Source organism: Lacerta agilis, chromosome 3 (assembly GCF_009819535.1).
Source record: "Lacerta agilis isolate rLacAgi1 chromosome 3, rLacAgi1.pri, whole genome shotgun sequence".
NCBI lineage: Eukaryota > Metazoa > Chordata > Lepidosauria > Squamata > Lacertidae > Lacerta > Lacerta agilis.
Window position 1 is genome coordinate 94,282,727 of NC_046314.1, and position 18,003 is coordinate 94,300,729.

Sequence of the window (18,003 nt, forward strand, 5' to 3'; positions counted from 1 at the left end):
TAAAGTGGATTAGAGCACTTTAGGGTGACAAATTCACTTTTGCAGTTAGGGAAGTGATGGGGAAATGCACTAAAATGTAGATTTTAAAAAAACTTACATCTTTCATATATAACAAAAACATGTAAGAAATCACAATATGTAGAAGCCATATTTGGTTTGGTTTGTCTGATATACAATACTACCTTTTGGAAGGGGGTTATTTTGTTGTTGTTGTTGTTCAGTCATTCAGTCGTGTCCGACTCTTCGTGACCCCATGGACCAGAGCACGCCGGGCACCCCTATCCTCCACTGCCTCCCGCAGTTTGGCCAAACTCATGCCAGCAGAAAAATACAGACAACTACAAAACTTAAAATCAAATAGCTATCAGAGTTTAAAACTAAGCCCCACATGGATCCTTCCCTAACACTGATGAGCAAAATTCAGTTGTGAAATATAAAGAGATGTTACCAATACTATTGGCTGCAGTGAGACAGGTAATAGCAAGAAATTGGAAAACAGAAGATGGAGGAACATTTCAAGAATGGAACATTTTCATATGGCAATATGCCATAATAGAAAGGTTGACAAAGCAAGTACAAACAGCAAGACCAACATGGAAGTTGATTTTGTAGGATGGGTTCATCCTATGGTCAAGAACTAGTGAAACTGGGACCTCAACACCAGCTTCACAAGAGCTTTCCACTAAAGCAGGCTTCCTCAACCTTGGCCCTCCAGGTGTTTTGAAACTACAATTCCCATCATCCCTGACCACTGGTCCTGCTAGCTAGGGATCATGGGAGTTGTAGGCCAAAAACATCTGGAGGGCCAAGGTCGAGGATGCCTGCTCTAGAGCAGTGGTTTTCAACCAGTGTACCATGGCACCCTGGGGTGCCTTGAATGATGGTCAGGGGTGCCACAGGCAACACTGGCCTCTGTCCCTCTTTCCTTCCCTCCCTCCTCTGATGCCCTCTTGCGTCTCTGCCTCCCAAAGGATTTCATGGCTGTTTGTTGCAGCTACCCTGACTACAAGCTCCCCTGGAGAATGGTGCCTTTGGGGCTGGCCAGGAGAGAGGAGGGGAGGGGAGGCTGAGGAAACACTCCACAAGGGAGGGTGTTCGAAAAGGGGCTGCCGGCTCTGTAGGCAAGGGGTGACATAACTGGGCTCCTGAGCCCCACAGGGGTGCTGCAGAAAGAATGTAGTTGGTCAAGGGAGCTGTGGACTCAAAAAGGTTGAAAACCTCTGTTTGGTGTGTTGAACTGAAACAATGCATTGCTTTTCACATTCTCTTTATGTATTATGAAAATAGGATAAAGCAAAGACTGCTGTATAACCATGAGCAGGCAAATCAGGATGGTTACTCAATGTTGTATAACCTCCCTGCAAACAAATCAGAACAAATTGCAGTTCCACCTCTTCCCACACCTGATGTGGCAGTTCTGTTATCTATTCCAAAATTTGCAATGCACTCAGCTTATCAATCAATCAATCAATCAATCAATCAATTACCTGTCCTTTACTCTGAGGTCCCAGAACAGGTCACAACATTAAAACACAATATTCAAAACAGTTTAAAACAATTTGCAATAACTACCTGTGATCCCTGATTTCATGAAGCAAACATGTATGTTCACTTATACCTTCATTTGAATGGTAACTATTAAGCCAGACACCTTCAATTCTTGTAATCAAACCAGGCACAGAAAACCAGTTTATGAAACACTAATATAAACCATTGGTAATATTAATATTTAGTATAATTACTATTGTTGCTACTATTACACCTAAAACTGCTAGCGGCTCAGCGTGATGCAATGCAAGTGAAACATCCTTACATGAAAACGGATATGTGAAAACTTTTCCAAAAGCTATGAATTGATAATATTGAGTATTTAATGTGCAATCCAAATGTCTGAACATTCAAAGTGGAAGTGACTTGGGGGGGGGGGATTCCTTCCAGTAGCACCTGAGAGACTAACTAAGTTTGTTCTTGGTATGAGCTTTCGTGTGCATGCACACTTCTTCAGATACACTGAAACAGAAGTCACCAAACCCTTATATATAGTGAGAGAGTGGGGAGGGGTATTATTCAGAAGGGTTGTGGGAATGGGTGATTGGCTGACAGGTGTGGTAAACCAGTTGACGGCTGTTAACGACTGCAATTGGTCTTAGGGGAAAAAGCAAGGGATGAGATGGCCAAAAATAGCTTTATCATATATAATGAGATAAGAATCCAATGTCTCTATTCAGACCAGGTCTCTCCATGGTTTTAAGTTTGGTAATAAGTTGCAATTCAGCAATTTCTCTTTCCGGTCTATTTCTGAAATTCTTTTGTGGGAATGTTCAGGGTGGCAGGAGAGGATATATTGTTTATTAATATCCTTCCTAACTTGCGCTACCAAGTTCCTTTAGTTTGCAGAGTTTACATTCTCCTTCTCACGCACGGCAGAAAACTAGTTGCAAACTCATGTACGCAGTTCAATCTGGCTTGTCCAAATTGAAATGTGTTCCAATGTTGTTTTTTTCTGGTAAGACCCCTTGAATCCCTCCTAAAAGAATAAAGACACCACAGTCTTATTCATAAGCAGTAAAAAGAAAGTTTACTCACGATCAGGCAGAGCACAGTGTGGTCCCTGAAGGAAGGCTTAAGGCTTAAAGTTACAAGCATATACAAACAGGTTTACCCAATATTTGGGTTGACCTAATGACTGCAGTTAGCAGTCCGGGAAGTTCACAGGATGAAAGGAAGATAGAAAAGAGAGAGAATGGCAGCATGCCTTGTCCTTTTACCAGGTCTGGAATTGTCACGCCCACCCACTAGTCACATGCAAGGAAGGATGCTCCAGGCCAGGAGGAACAGGACGTTTCAACTGGCTGGACTAAACATTCCCTCGCATGTCCACTTTAGGAAAACCACGAATGTTGTATTTGACTGCTTCCAGTGGATAACATCCCACAACTTTGCCGCAGAAGACCAGTGATTGAGATAAGGAAACAGTATTGTAAAACATTTTTTTTTTGCTCTAATTGGAATTGTGCTCGCCCAAAGCCAAGCTCCCACACCATGAATGAATCTGCCCACTGCAACATGAATTTCAGTGTACCAGTACGTCCTTTCTGTAGAAGCTTCCTCTAACCACCATAGTGTACATTTGTACACACTACGCTGCGTTCAACTTAGGATCCCTGTGAGCAAAGCTACCTTTATCTGTTAGTGTCACTTAGTAATAGCTAAACACTTGGTCACAAAGTTTCTGTGTTGGAAGTGGTAAATTTTCAACCACTGATTTCCTGGGTTCACCACTAGTGTAGATGAAAGAGATAATGCTGATTTCTCAGAATCCTATTTCGGTAGCCATTTGTCTGATACTTGGAAGTAACTTAATTTTCAGGTAAGAGCTCCCTCCATCTTCTTCACCAAGTGCTTTGAAAACTGAAGGAGAAAGAAACAGCATTGAAATAAACCACTCAGTGGCATAGCGTGGGCATCGGCAGCACAGAGGCAATTGCCCCGGGTGCAAAATTGTTAAGGGGACGCAAAATTTCAACGCCCAGTACTGCCTCAATACAGCTGCGAACTTCTGTTCCTGGGCTCCATTGAAAACAGCTTCTCTGTGTGAACCAGGAAGTGACCTCTAAGGACAATGGAACGACTCTTTTTTTCTTTTTTCTATGGCTGCGATCTCCTGAGTGACATGGATGCCGTTAGGCACTTTAAGGTGCATGAGTACTCCATCTGTTTCCCTCTGGCCCTCCCACCCCCTCCATGCAGCCCTGGGCACTGGCAACCCATGCTGCATCACTGTATAAGCCACAGGGATGGCACTGGAATTCAACAACATCTGGATGGCTGAAGCTTCCTCATCCCTACTCTAAAATCATCTTGCCCAATCCTTGTGCCATCAATTGCAAAAATTACCATGCCCCCCAGACCTCAGCTCCATCCACATCCTAAATGCAAATGTGTGCATTCCAGAAATATAATGGAAAGTTTGAGGAAGCACTGAGTTCAGATAAGATCAAGGATTCCCCTCTGGCTTTTCCAGACAAGCATGTTGTTAAACTCATTTGTCATTGGTGAGATGCCCCTTTCCATGACAAAGCATCTCACACTGAGGCCATACTTCTGTTGTAGAAAACCCACATTTCCCCCACTACCCCTTCCAGCACCGACGTATTGTAACATTTAGTTGCTGAGAAATTGTAGTAGTTTCCCCACCTCTCTCCCCCACCACCAGGAGACCTAGCTCTTGCCATCGGCAGCCTCCTATACATTTTCACAAGCGTCATGTGATTTCCACATCCATGAGTTGGCATTACTGGATGTATGTACGCAGATTGTCTCATACAGATGGCGAGCATCACGTCCGCATCCAGTCTGGATTTTTCAAGGTTGCTTAAGATGAATAAGAGAAACGACAGGAAAAAACATGAAATGATGTTAAGATGGCCTTAGGGGGTTGAGCAACAAGTGTAACGAAGCAATGAAGGATAAGAATAAAAGCATTAGCACAGGAGGGGTGGGGAGTCAAAAAGGAAAATATTAGTGAATGATATATTGTATGTGAAGTAAATTTGTTAATTTTTTAAAGGAAAAAAAAACCTAATAAAAATTAATTTTTAAAAAGATGAATAAGCAAAACAGGGTGTTTTAAACAGCTTTTTTGCATTGTTTAAAATATGTCAATATTCTGCAAGTGGCTGTGACAGCCTTTGTAAAATAAACACTGCTGTGTGTGTGTGTGTGTGTGTGTGTACATACATATGTATTTATATATGTATATATATATAACTTCTCTGAATCGTTTATATGTCACCTTTTGTTCAATGAAGATTAAGGCAGTTCGCCACCATATTAAAATGCACTTACAACAAGGACATTAAAAAGATAAATGATATGCAAAAATAGAACACGATGCCGCAGTGTTCATCACGCAAGTTATGTCCCATGTATTTGAGGGTGTCTGTGAAATGACATTTGCCCCTTAGTGACCTCTGCCTTTCTCATACTTTCCCACCTTCTGTTGCAGGGGTGAAGGACCTTTTTCAGTCCATGGGCCACATCCCTTCATGAGTAACTTTCCAGCAGCCACATTCTAGCAGCAGGTGGGGACAGGTGCAAACTGCAAGTGGGGCAACTCTTACCTTTGTACAGTACGTTATCTTCATGTCATGAAAAAGCCAGAGATTTCTACACCATCACCCACCCAGGAAAGCAAGAAGAGTTACCACAGCTCAGGGACAAAAGGATTTGAGGTTGCCAGGCATGGCTGGTGAGGGGTGTGGCCTCTGGAAGGGGTGTGGCCTGCAGAGAGTCCTAAGGACCAGATAGGAAGAGCTGGAGGGCTATATTCATCTCACAGGCCTGAAGTTCCCCACAGCTTTTTTTTTTTAAAAAAAATCTTTTTGCATTTAGAGTCCATCTTTTTCTTTTAGGAGCTCAAGGTGGGGTACCTAGTTGCCCCCTTCCTCATTTAATACCCACAACAACTCTGTGAGGCAGGTTAGGTTGAGAGGCAGTGACTGACCCAAGATCACCCAGGGAGCTTCATGGCTGAGTGGGGATTTGAAGCCCATTCTGCCAGGCCCTAATATGGTACTCCAACCACTACACCACTGGCTCACTGTCAAAATGTAGAATGTGCACTCTTAGAGGTGGGGACCTGTCTATCTCATATAGCAAAGTGCCTCTGGTGGGGGACACACGGTGCTCCTTCTGGGGTAGTTTGTCCACCATTGGTCCTCATCCTGCACTCATATCTCACCTGTGGCTCCTAGCAGCTGTCAGCATGTGTCAGCAGCCACACCCCAGGAACGGCTTCAACTGGCCAGCTAAACCAGGTGAGGGTAGCTGATGGGTGAGTTAGGGACTTGTCTTGCATGAGAAGACAGGCTCTGGCGGATTGAGCAGACAAGAACAATAGTGGGTCCAACGGTCAAGAAGGCGGTTTCTGCTTGTGCTGTAGAGGGAGGTGAGGGGCAGGTGGAGCCTGTCAACCTGGGTAGGTAGCACATCTAGGAAAGGGAAAGCTCTGGTCCTAAACCTCCACTGCCTTGTGGAACATCTTCAGGAGAAGAAAAGGCCAAGGACTAAGCCCTACACAAATCCAGATTGGAGTCCCTGAGACGGTGGGATGGTGCCTTGTATGCCTCTTTCCAGCAACTCCTGCAGCTAAGCGGGTGCCAAATATATTGCTATGCTTTCCTTTGGACCACATCAGCGAGGCTGAGAGGGGGGTCTTGTCATTTGAGCAGCCCAGGACCCCCATACACACTGCCCAGGCTTGCGCCCCAGGGGAGGTCCATTCAGTGCTGCTAACACACCGGTTGACTTCACCCCCGGAGGCACACTCCATTGTCTCTCGAGGCAGACGGATGCCAACAACAATATATGCATATATAGCATCACTTGGTGGCCAAATAAAGAAGCCAAGAGTCCAAATCATTATAGGGCTGCCTTTCCTGAGAACACAAGTGGCTGCTAGTCTTTGACTGTGCGAAAGATGGAACCAGTAGGATTTCAGGTAGGCAGCAACTGCGTCAGGGAACAACATACTTTGACTCACACTGTCCTCTAGTGGTATTTGCTCAGTCACATGCTAAATTGTGAACAGATGGGATGAACCTGAATAGATGGAAGTGCCTGAGGGTCTGGAGAACAAGAACCATGTTTTCCCTTCAAATTTCTGCCTAGTGAGGCAGCAACGGACGACACACGTGTTTAGGCATGTGCACGCACATGTCCACATTGCCATGTGATCCTCCGTTTCCCCGGAGCCGTCCAGATTGTGGGGTTTGTTCGGATGCTGATTACCACTCTGGAAAAGGAGATGGCTGCGCTTTTCATTTGGTCAACTGACGTTCAGGGTGTTCTTTTGCATGCCTGGCCACACAAAACTGCATCTCCCCATACACATGTCCCCACACTGGACAGAGAGCAGTGTGGGTATTGTGTCACAATTGAGAGCTGACAGGAGCAGCTGTGTGGCAGGGAGGGACAGAGGGCAAGGGACTTTTTGCAAGGTACCTTTATTGAGGTGGAGCAACAAAGGCCATTCACCTTGTACCTTGACCAGCAGAGGCAGGAAGTCTCAGAGTCAGAGGTGCCTCCGCCCCCTCTCGCATTGTAAATACTACAATAATAAATAAATTAAGTAACTAACCATTTGTTGCACATTCGTGACTCCCAAAATCAGCTGCCGTGTGAGACAAACTGATTCACCTTGCCTACCTGTAGATCTGCAGATACACCCTGTTTAATTTAAATCGCTTTGTCGGCCTGCCATTTCTGCTGCTTCAGATGATGCAGTAGTACATAGGCAGTAGCAAAGAGGCTTGGTTTAGATGCTTATTATATTGTGAATGTGTTCCATGCCAGTTCATGCTAGCTCTGTCTCTAGCTCCATCTCTGATGTCTCGGTGGCCAAAACTCTTCCATTTCCTCTCCATGCTGCTTAACTGCGTCCTCTGAATATGTATGCGGCGTCTTCTCTTCCATCCTGCAAAGAAGCCACTTCATCTTTTCCCCCCAGAAGTCTGTTCAAATGTTATAAGTGCGTTTTCTCACATTCGTCGTTCCGTATCCCCTCCTCTTGCTTTCCTTCCTCCTTCCTACACGGGTAGATTGGCAACCTGCAATCCTGTGGATAGTGTTGGCCTCGATCAGCCCCAGCTAGCATGTCCAATGGTCATGGATGATGGGATATGACATCCCAACAATCTTTGGGCGAGGCACAGGTTCACCACCCCCTACTCTATTGTCTCCTTCAAAGCAACATTTTAACCGGAAGCTCCTTGCTTATGGAATTCTGTGAATCGCCCTGAGATCGACGGGTATAGGGAGGTATAAAAGTTTCTTAAATCATCATCATCATCATCATCATCAAGGTATGTGTGTGTGTGTTATGTGTACACACACGTACACACACACACACACACACACACACCACATAAAAATTCTTTTCACTTTCTTAGCCTACACTGCAGGGCTAGAAGGCACACCACTTTCTTTCACTGTTTTCCTCTGAAAACCAATGGCTTCCAATGCTGGGGCGATTCTTCTGAAATGATCTAACATCTTGAATGGATAGTTCGTGCAGGTTTAGCAGCTGTATACCTCTTAAAAGTTTCATGTCTCTAGCAATAATTCTGTGTTAATTGCACAGAACATTTGTCCCTTGAGAATTATGAATCAAAATTCATCTCCCCCCCTCCACTTTTTAAATTTACAGATATTGAACTTTCATCTAACTTGACATCATTCGGACCACATGTCCTGTTTTATTCCACAGATGTGGGTTTTTATTAGTGTGAGTCAGAGAAACAGAATTGCATTCCTCTCCCCCCCCCCAATAAACTTAGGGTAATCTATCTTCCTATATACGATATTGCCATGGTAACCTTGGTGTTACTAGAATGACCTCATACAATTAACTGGGCCATATTCAGGCACAATTTTCTTCTCACAGACCTTTGGTTTCCCCAGCACCCTTATTTCCTCTTCTCTTAACAGTAGCCAGAATACTTTGTGTTTAACCACTCAGGAATGATTCATACACCAACTGCTTTGATGTGATTCTGCAGGCACAAATTAATTTACTTTAGTATAAAAGGTCTGTCAGCTGCTCCTATAAATTCAAGATCTTATAGAAACACAGCACCAACTGACAGGAAGTTAAGTATTACCACGTTGGATGAACCAAAAATGAACTCAACGGGGCTTACTTCTATTGCATGCATGTATAGGATGCAATCCTGCATCATGAGGGCTTCAGTGGGATTTTAGCAACCTAACTGGGCTCAGGATTGGATCCTTAGAGCTGGTTCACACAACTACTGTCATCGTCATGTCCCATCACTTCCTTATTCAGCCTTGATGACTCAGCTGAATGTGAGAACCACCTATCTCTACAGAGGGGGGAAATGTGATGTTTCAGATGATAGGAATATGAAAAGTCTGTCAGTAGTGTTTGGTCTGTGGTGGCTGATACAGCCATGCAAATAGTAATAGTAGTAGTAGTAGTAGTAGTAGTAGTAGTAATTTATACCCTGCCCATCTGGCTGGGTTTCCCCAGCCATTCTGGGTGGCTCCCTACAGAATATTAAAAACACGATAAAACATCAAACATTAAAAACTTCCCTAAACTGGATTGCTTTCAGATGTCTTCTAAAAGTCAGGTAGTTGTTTATCTCCTTGACATCTGATGGGAGGGTGTTCCACAGGGTGGGCACCACTACCAAGAAGGCCTTCTGCCTGGTTCCCTGTAAACCTCACACCTCACAGTCAGGGAACCGCCAAAAGGCCCTCGGAGCTGGACCTCAGTGTCTGAGCTAAACAATGGGGATGGAGACACTCCTTCAACTTTACTGGGCCAAGGTCAGTACAGTGGTACCTCGGGTTACGAACAGTCCTGCTTACAAACGCTTCGGGTTACAAACTCCACAAACCCAGAAGTAGGTGTCCCGGGTTGCAAACTTTGCCCCGGGATACAAACGCAACCCGCTTCCGGGGCCGCAGGAGGCCTATGTAGGGAATACGCTCCTCGGGTTAAGAATGCTTCAGGTTAAGAACGGACTTCTGGAACAAATTAAGTTCATAACCTGAGGTACCACTGTATGATGTTATGCTCAGCAAGCAGGTAGCTTTCATTCCCCGGGTCTACTGGTGTGTCAGCACAGTCTCATATTGCTTGAGGACCAGGGAGAGGAGACTTAGGCAGCTGTGGGAAAGGCCTTCAATCTCCACAACTGCCTGAGAGGGGCAAGACCTACCGAGAAGAGTTGCCGTGCTCATTAGGCCTGGCACTCCTGAGTAGACCTTGTTTATTCTAATCAGTAGTCAACTTCACTTGCCCCATGTGATCTATTGCTGGCTCGCTTCTATTTTTTTTAAAAAAAATAATATTTATTAGAAAGTTTTTAAACAAAACATCAAAAAACAACAAAAACAATTCAGACAAACTACATTTAAAAAAAGAAAAAATACAAAACACTACAACAAAAAAGAAACTTATCTTAAACAACCTATATTTTCCTCACATCTTAATCGGACTTCCTCCTGTCTCCTCCTACTGCGTCCCTTGCAAATATCTTAAGTAACTTCCCAATTAAACAATATCTAATCTACTTCTAATAACAACAGTTTTCTTACCTTCTCTTATCACTTACTTAAAAATATAACAATATAACAATTTCTAACTCTATCTCTACATCTTACCACACTCCTAAATTCACATCATTTAACTCAACCTTGATTTAACAGCCTGTCCTTATTATCAAAACAAAAATTCTAACTTTAAATCTTACAATATTTTTTTTAAATACAATTTAAATTTTCCCCATTCTTTTTCCGCCGCGTCGTCTTCTAACAGTGTTTTTCATGGATGTTGGCTGCTCTGTGCTTGTATGAATGAATAGGAGGTTTAAAATGTGATCAAGGTGAATATAGTGTGGGGCGGGCAGCATGAATGTGAACTGATGGATATTCATGAATAGATGAAATCTGTGGAAGCTGGCAGGCTGAAGTTAGTGGACAAAGTCACCAGGCTGAAGGCAGTCGAGGTGCCTGGGTGATGCTGTCAAATGGTAGCCATTTCCAGGCGTTTCTTGCTCCAGGTGAACCTTTTAAAGATTGCAGGTGGCCCTTACAATGGGTGAGAGCCACTAGAAAAGGCCTTCCCAGGCTTCTTAAGCATTCAGATGACTCTGGTCCTGTGCTAAGATGACGTTTTCCAAAACTCAGCCAGCATGGCGTCGCGTTTCCCACATTTGGGGGAAATCGCAAGGGTCAGCACACCTGGAGTGCAGTGTTTGAGACTCACCCTGAGAAAAGCTCCCTCATGCTCAAGGTATCTCCCCTGACCAGGGTTTGATACTGGCCTTGCCTTGCCTGAAGCAGCTTTGGTAATGCTTACGATTTCTCCAGAGAGCCCCAATCCCCAGCAGAGCAGAACAAATTGCAAATGGATGCTAGGATTCTACGGACTTTGTATGTACAAACCCAGGGTAGTTGGGCAGGTGGCTTATTTTGTTCAGGCATAAGGAACACCTCGCAGCAATATGGCAGGTGAAAGCAACAGCAGATCAGGAAAGGGACAATTGCAGTAATCCAGAGGGAACTGATGGCATGATACAGTGGTACCTCGGGTTAAGAACTTAATTCATTCTGGAGGCCCGTTCTTAACCTGAGACTGTTCTTAACCTGAGGTACCACTTTAGCTAATGGGGCCTCCCGCTGCCGCCGTCATGCGATTTCTGTTCTCACCCTGAAGCCAAGTTCTTAACCTGAGGTACTATTTCTGGGTTAGTGGAGTCTGGAACCTGAAGCGACTGTAACCTGAAGCATCTGTAACCCGAGGTACCACTGTATTGGCATTCGCAATGGCATGGGGTTGAGGGTCATGCAGTGAATATGGAGACCGGGCAGCCTACTGTAGTTAGGACACATTTAAGAACACTACCTGGGGGGGGGGAGGTTGAGGGGGAGGTTGAGTGAGCATCAATCCTTCAAATAAGGTGAAGTAAGTCACAAAGGAACAAAAACACACACATGTATTAGTCTTTTTTTTATTAAAGTATCAAAACATAAAACTTAAGAATAGAAAACAAATTGCTTCTACTGCATTATTAAATGTTCAGAATAAAACAGATACATAAATCCATGCAGTTCTTTCATTCAACAATTCTCCCACTTGGCTTGGAAGACAGCATCCAACCTGGCCTGGAAGGGGTTTGCCTGTGCCCTGAAGAACAGGAAGGAGCTCAGCTACTGCAGCTAGCTGCCACTGCAGACAGGCGACGTTTAGGCAGCTGAACTGCTTCCTGCCACAGTGTTGTCAGAGTGCAAGAGTCCCCCAGAAGTCCAGCAATGCAACTCTCAGGCAATGCAAACAGATATATAGGATGTATACTACTGATATAATCTTGAGGTATGTGCACTGCACACTTACCCACATACGCAACCACACACAAACACACAACCACACACGAGGAAGCAGCCACAGCTGAACCAAGATTATCTTTGAAAAAGTAGCAGTGCCGTTGTAAACATTTGGCATGCTCGCTAAAGTCATTTGTGTTTCAACCGAAGCAGCAGCAGCAGCAGCAGCAGCAGCAAGACGCCTGCGTCATCATAAATAAGCTGTAGAACCGCAATATTAAAACACCTCTCAAAAGGGAAAACATTAATTCTGCGTTGAGAGTTAAAGACTCTATGTATGAGACCATCATACAAGCAACAGAGGCCATTCTTTTATTATCGTTTTCTGAATTGCTTTTGGAAACACATTAAATACATAGGCAAAGCAGGGGGCCTTTGATACAGCACAGGTGATGGGCAGGGACCGTCTCTGGCTAATGTTGACAGCCCCTCATACCAGCCTAGGGTGTAGATCCCAAGGAGCCGTTCCATGTATGAAAAGTGCATTTGTTCATGGAAGGTCTAGTTGCTACAGAAGGGAAAGGGAACCTGTGTCTCCCTAGGGATTAACTCACAGCATGCTTGACCATTGGCTGAACTGGCCAGGGAGCTGGTAGGAATTGTGACAACATCTGGAGGGCCACAGGATCCCCATCCCAGCACTAGAGCATACCATGAGCAAAGCAAAACCAGATCCAAACATGCTCTTTTGGTTGCAGAGCGGGAATACAGTGCGACAGCCTGACTGTTAGAGGGTGCATTCACATTGCTACCCAAGACTGCAGTGGTGTATTTCCAGCACTCTCCCCATGACCACCCCGCTGTTCACATCAGCACGGCTTCATTGTTTCTGTTTGTGTACATGCCAGGGGTTGATGGGGGGGGTGCCTTTACCCCATGCAAAGGTGTTCACCCCTTGGCCAGAGACCAATTAGGAAAGCCTTAAGGACTCCACTTGGTGTGAAGCTGGTTTGAGCAACAATGCATCAGACAGCAGCATTTCACAAAAAAAGTGCAGGGGACATGTGCATTTGGGATAATGCTGTGTGAACATGGATTAAAAACCCAGCACTAAGCACACACAGGAGATGGGAGTGTGAACGCAGCCATAGTTTTCTTCGTTCTTTGGATCTGGCCTGCAACATCCCACAATCAACAGCACTATATCACTTTTAGGGAGCAACAACATTAGATTTTGAAGACGACTGAGTACTGTCTAGAATATATTCATGATTACAGGAACCCAATCAATTTTCCACCCGATAAGGTTCTTGTTAGCAGAATTGCACATAGTTAACATAGTAAATAAACTCTTTCCCCACCTCCCTCTTTCCACGCACCCCTCCCCAACCCAGTACATTGCACGGTCAACACAGAGGCCTCAGGGGTGGGGGTGGGGGGTCTGCTGTCCAACATGACTTGAGGAAAAGCTCACAAACAGCAAAGTGAATTTACTCTGCAGGAAGAAAAATCACACTCTGATGAGACAGAATTTGGCCCGCTTCCTTCCTTCCATTTTTTGTTACATGAAATATACATTTGAAACACAGCATTGGACATTATAATATATCCAAATTGCTGAAAGCGTATTAAGTACTTCTGTTGCAGAATGTAAAAAACAGAGATAAAACAGGCAGCAGGCTCAAGTATACCAGCTACAGATTGACAGTAAAAACCTATGCATGTCTCTACTCGGAAGTCCCATTGCATTCAGTGAGCCTTACTCCCAGCTAAGTGTGTACTGTATAGGATTATAGCCTTTGAAAACTATTGTTCTGAGGTATGATGTGTATGTGGGTGTGTTTTAACACTGGACAATGGTGGATGAAGGATTTTATCCTGCAAATGCCTTTGTCTACTGCATTGATTACATAATTAAATTTAGATCCCAACAGACTAAAAATAGAAATAATACTTCATAACAGAACTGAAAAGTGTTTGGGCAAAAATAAGGATTTTTCTCCCAAATCTGCATGCAGAAATCTGGTTTGCAAAATTTCAGCAATTGAAAATTCAGTAGTGCTGAAGCACAGAAATTCATGATTATGATATTAAACACAGAGGAGGAAGGGGTTAAGAAATAAAAGCTCAGCAATTTTTTTCCAGCTTATGTTATTTGCTCTACCTCACAATCTGTGCACTACTTAGGCATATCAGTGATAAATAAAAGGTGATGGAGGAGTCCAGAGATCCTCACAGAAGGAGGGGTGAGAAATGCCAACAGGTGACAAATGGCTTATTCAGTAGGAAGGAGCACCTGAAATTAACTCCCCCAACTACCAAAACGATCTGCACTGTTGGAGTTAATAGCATGAGTACAGGATGCTTGAGCATTGCTCACACTAGACTTGGAGTTTCTACCCCAGATACCCAGAGTACCATTCTGTGTAAATGGTACGACAACCAGATGAGTAATCTATGCAAAAAGCCTTACAGGGAACAAAGGATGGACCACAACTCAAGTTGCAGAGCACATGCTTTGAATGTATGCGAGTCCCAAACCCGACTCTTCATCTCTCTCCACTTACACAAGGATGACAAGTAGCAGAGTCTGGGGTCTTTGAAGAGGCCCTACCAGTCAGAAGAGATGGCATCAGACAAGATGAATCAAAGCTATGAAAGCTCTGTAGAATGGCTTTGTCTGTTCCAACACTGGATTACTCTGCCTGAGAACTTTAATGATCATACTTCTATAGGTGCAAGCTCTACTATCTATGCAAGATGCTGTGGGTTGAGAGACAGCAACGGGTTCAAGGTCACCCAGTAAGCTTGAGGTATCAATGTGGACCAACACTCTAACCACAAGCTGTCTGCACAACGACAGGGGAAGCTGCACCTCCAAGCCTGCTATTCAGCTGTTGACAGACCTACCTGGCTACTTTTAAGTCTCTTTTCCTAGCACAGCTGTAATTGTCATGGGACAGTTTTGCAAATACATGCAGTTAATGCATCCACAATCATTCCTCTGTGCAACTTGAGAACCAACCAGAATTTCTTGCTCTGAAAAAGAAGGTGGTGCCCAGGAAAGATTTGCAAGTTCTGGATTCATGAGGCGGTGGCCCACAAATCAAGAGAGGAGGACTAATTTAACATCTATGTCGATTGTGTCACTGTTTTGTATGTTATGAAGTCCTTCCGAATACTGTACATGATGTGACTCATAAAGTGGATTCTCAAAGGGGAATTCCCCTTTCTTCAAACAAGCCAAGGGAAGGGGTAATGTTCCAGCTTGATACATTCAGACTTCTCTCTCTCTCTTTTTTACAGAAGCTGATGCCTGTCATATCACCCACAAATCACCCCCCAATGTGAGTCATCAAAAAACCCACAGAAAGGCTTCCGTGAAAACAACAATACAAAGAGAGCGTAAAGCTCGGTTTAAAAAACATTGCACTCGGATATAGAAACACAGTAATTCCCGTTACATCGCAATGCCTTTCGGAATTGAAAGCAGCATTCTGGAAGTTGCCAACCTCTTTCTTTTGAAAGTACAAAGCAAAAGAAACGAACAGCCCACGCTATCTAACACTTCCTACCCCAATCAAGGACAAATGGGGGGGGGGTCCATTCAGCTTGGCTGTCCATAAGATGTGCATTACGGCAAGTCCTAGTGTTCTACTCAAGTGCAAGTACCACATGCCATCAGGGGTTTAACAAGTCTGTAGCTGTACGGCTTCTAGGAACAGCAAGTATGGCAGATACTAAAACCTGAATCACAGCTAAGCTAGCGCAAGTCTTTTCTTCTTAGCAATGTCATCTCCTCTGCCTTTTCTCGACCAATGGGAGACCACAAATACCAAGATACCTTCTCTATGGCTTCTGGCTTGGGGTGATGTGCTGGGGTTTAATTTTTTGGTGTCAGAGGCACGCCCTAAGGGCACCTAGCATTGTCACTTAGCCTTGCAAGGTTCCTTCTTTTATCTGCTGAATGAAGAGGTTCCTTTCGTCCTCCGGCGTCCTGCCGTTCTGGGCCCGGACGATGCAGGTGGGCCTGTGCAGATTAAGCATGTAGATCAAATGCTGCTTCTCGTTCTTCAGCTCCTCAATCTGAGCCTTCAGTTCTGCATTGATGGTTTCCAGCTTTTCCGATTCCTATCCACAGAAAAAGAGGGTAAATATAAAAGCTGAAGTTCTGAACCATTCTTTTTTTTAAACACACAAACACACACCTCCTCTGTCTCATCTTCTGTGCCCAGATAGCATCCGACTTACCTTCTGGAGACATTCAGTCTTCTCCTTCTTTTTGTTTCGACACTTGGCTGCTGCAATCTTGTTCCTCTCCCTCCGTCGCCTTTTCCTTTCATCTTCAGGCGCACACTAGAGCAAGATTCAGAGAGAGGGGTAAATTGGTTGACTTTGGGCACATCCAGACGAGGTATCAATATTGCAAGTGGGCCAAGTTTATACTTATTTATCAGCATCTCCCCCAAGCGTACCATGGAGCTATGACTCCTTCCCAAGAGCACATGATTCAGAAGTGCATGCAGTGCGCACCAAGCCTCCAGCTTGGCACCAATGCAGTTGCAGCTTTTCACAAAGCCACTTTCATTCAAATACACACAGATCATTGTCTGTGATGGGCTTTATGTATAATACAGTTTTCCTATTGGAAAGTTCATTGAACAATTATCTACTGATTTTAGTTCCTCCCCCCCCCCCACCTTTGCTTTCTGTTTTTGTTCTTGTTTAAATAGTACGCCATTACTGAATGTGAAAGTAAAACAAGCAATTTTTAAAAAAGGAGCACCTCTGCTTTCAAAACAGACATTTCCCCAGGTCTGTCCGAAACCATGACTGTGTCCAGCGTGGAGGACATCCTGTGCGACAGGCACTTGTTCTGGATGGCAAATCTCAATTCTTCTTTCACCAGCGGAGTTAGATTTGTGAAGTCTTCAAAACCCAGGGACACAGAAGGAGACAGGCATGGGACCATGGCAGTGGCACTGACTTCCGAAGCAGACACCTGGCCAGGGTGTTGGAGCATCATTTTGCTGAAAAAGAAGAACAAGAATGACTCTTTCTGAATTTATCAGGACTATATATATATGTGTCTGTTTGTCAGATGATCGTTTAACTCTCAACTAAGAACTGGTTTAGAAAATATGACTTTTGGATGTGGGATAATTCCTGAAACTCTGGGCCATGACCCACAATTATATATTGATAGGATGGTTGCACATGAATTGCATCCAAGTACAACCACAGAGCCTAGGACATGCCGATCAGAAGGTCGGCGGTTCGAATCCTCGCGACGGGGTGAGCTCCCGTTGCTCGGTCCCTGCTCCTGCCAACCTAGCAGTTTGAAAGCACATCAAGTGCAAGTAGATAAATAGGGACCGCTCCAGCAGGAAGGTAAACGGTGTTTCCGTGCGCTGCTCTGGTTTTGCCAGAAGTGGCTTAGTCATGCTAGCCACATGACCCGGAAACTGTATGCCGGCTCCCTCAGCCAGTAAAGCGAGATGAGCGTCGCAACCCCAGAGTCGTCCCCGAATGGACCTAATGGTCAGGGGTCCCTTTACCTTTACATCCTACTCAGAGTAGGTCTGTTGAAATCAATGGGCTTAAGTCAGTCATGCCCATGTGATCACTTCAGTGGATCTACTCTAGGTACAACTTAGTTGGATGTATATCTTAGTTCAATACATGCATGTTTATTTAATCCTGACATTTCTATCTTGCCCTTCCTTCAAGGAGCTCCAGGCAGCATACATGGCTCCCCCTCCCCGTCTTAACCTCACAACAACCCTGTGAAGAAGACTAGGCTGAGAGAAGGTATGTGGTCCAATATCACCCAGTAAGCTTCATGACTGAGTGGGGATTTGAACCCTGGTCTCCCAGGCCCTAGGCTAGGACTCTAACCAGTACACCACATTGGTGCTCTCTCTCTATACTACATACATACATACATATGCCATAAAACTCAGGGAACAAGCTGTGCTATTACAAAGGCTAAGGCCTCAGATACAAAATCGAGATAATATTTTAGAGACTAACACCTAAACCACATTTGTAATGGCCGTCATATTCGTATTGTTTATAGTTATATTTGATTGTTAATTCAAACTTAATTCTATTGTATTTTATGTTCGCTTAGTAGCCTACAGTATG

The 18,003-nt window shown here is 44.3% G+C and overlaps 1 protein-coding gene and 1 pseudogene across 2 annotated transcripts in view; both read right to left on the reverse strand.

The window, feature by feature from the left end:
* Nucleotides 1-10,729: 10,729 nt before the first annotated feature.
* LOC117044822 lies at nucleotides 10,730-10,835 on the reverse strand (annotated as a pseudogene).
* Nucleotides 10,836-15,150: 4,315 nt separating this feature from the next.
* The window catches only part of ATF3 (activating transcription factor 3), a 33,001-nt gene continuing 30,148 nt past the window's right edge, over nucleotides 15,151-18,003 (reverse strand). For both annotated transcript variants that reach the window (XM_033144808.1, XM_033144809.1), the window contains exons 2-4: nucleotides 16,643-16,886; nucleotides 16,108-16,212; nucleotides 15,151-15,987 (exon numbers count right to left, since the gene is read on the reverse strand). In XM_033144808.1, the coding sequence (XP_033000699.1) occupies nucleotides 15,790-15,987; nucleotides 16,108-16,212; nucleotides 16,643-16,882 (543 nt within the window). In that variant the 5' untranslated portion in view covers nucleotides 16,883-16,886 and the 3' untranslated portion in view covers nucleotides 15,151-15,789. The remainder of the gene's footprint in view (nucleotides 15,988-16,107; nucleotides 16,213-16,642; nucleotides 16,887-18,003) is intronic.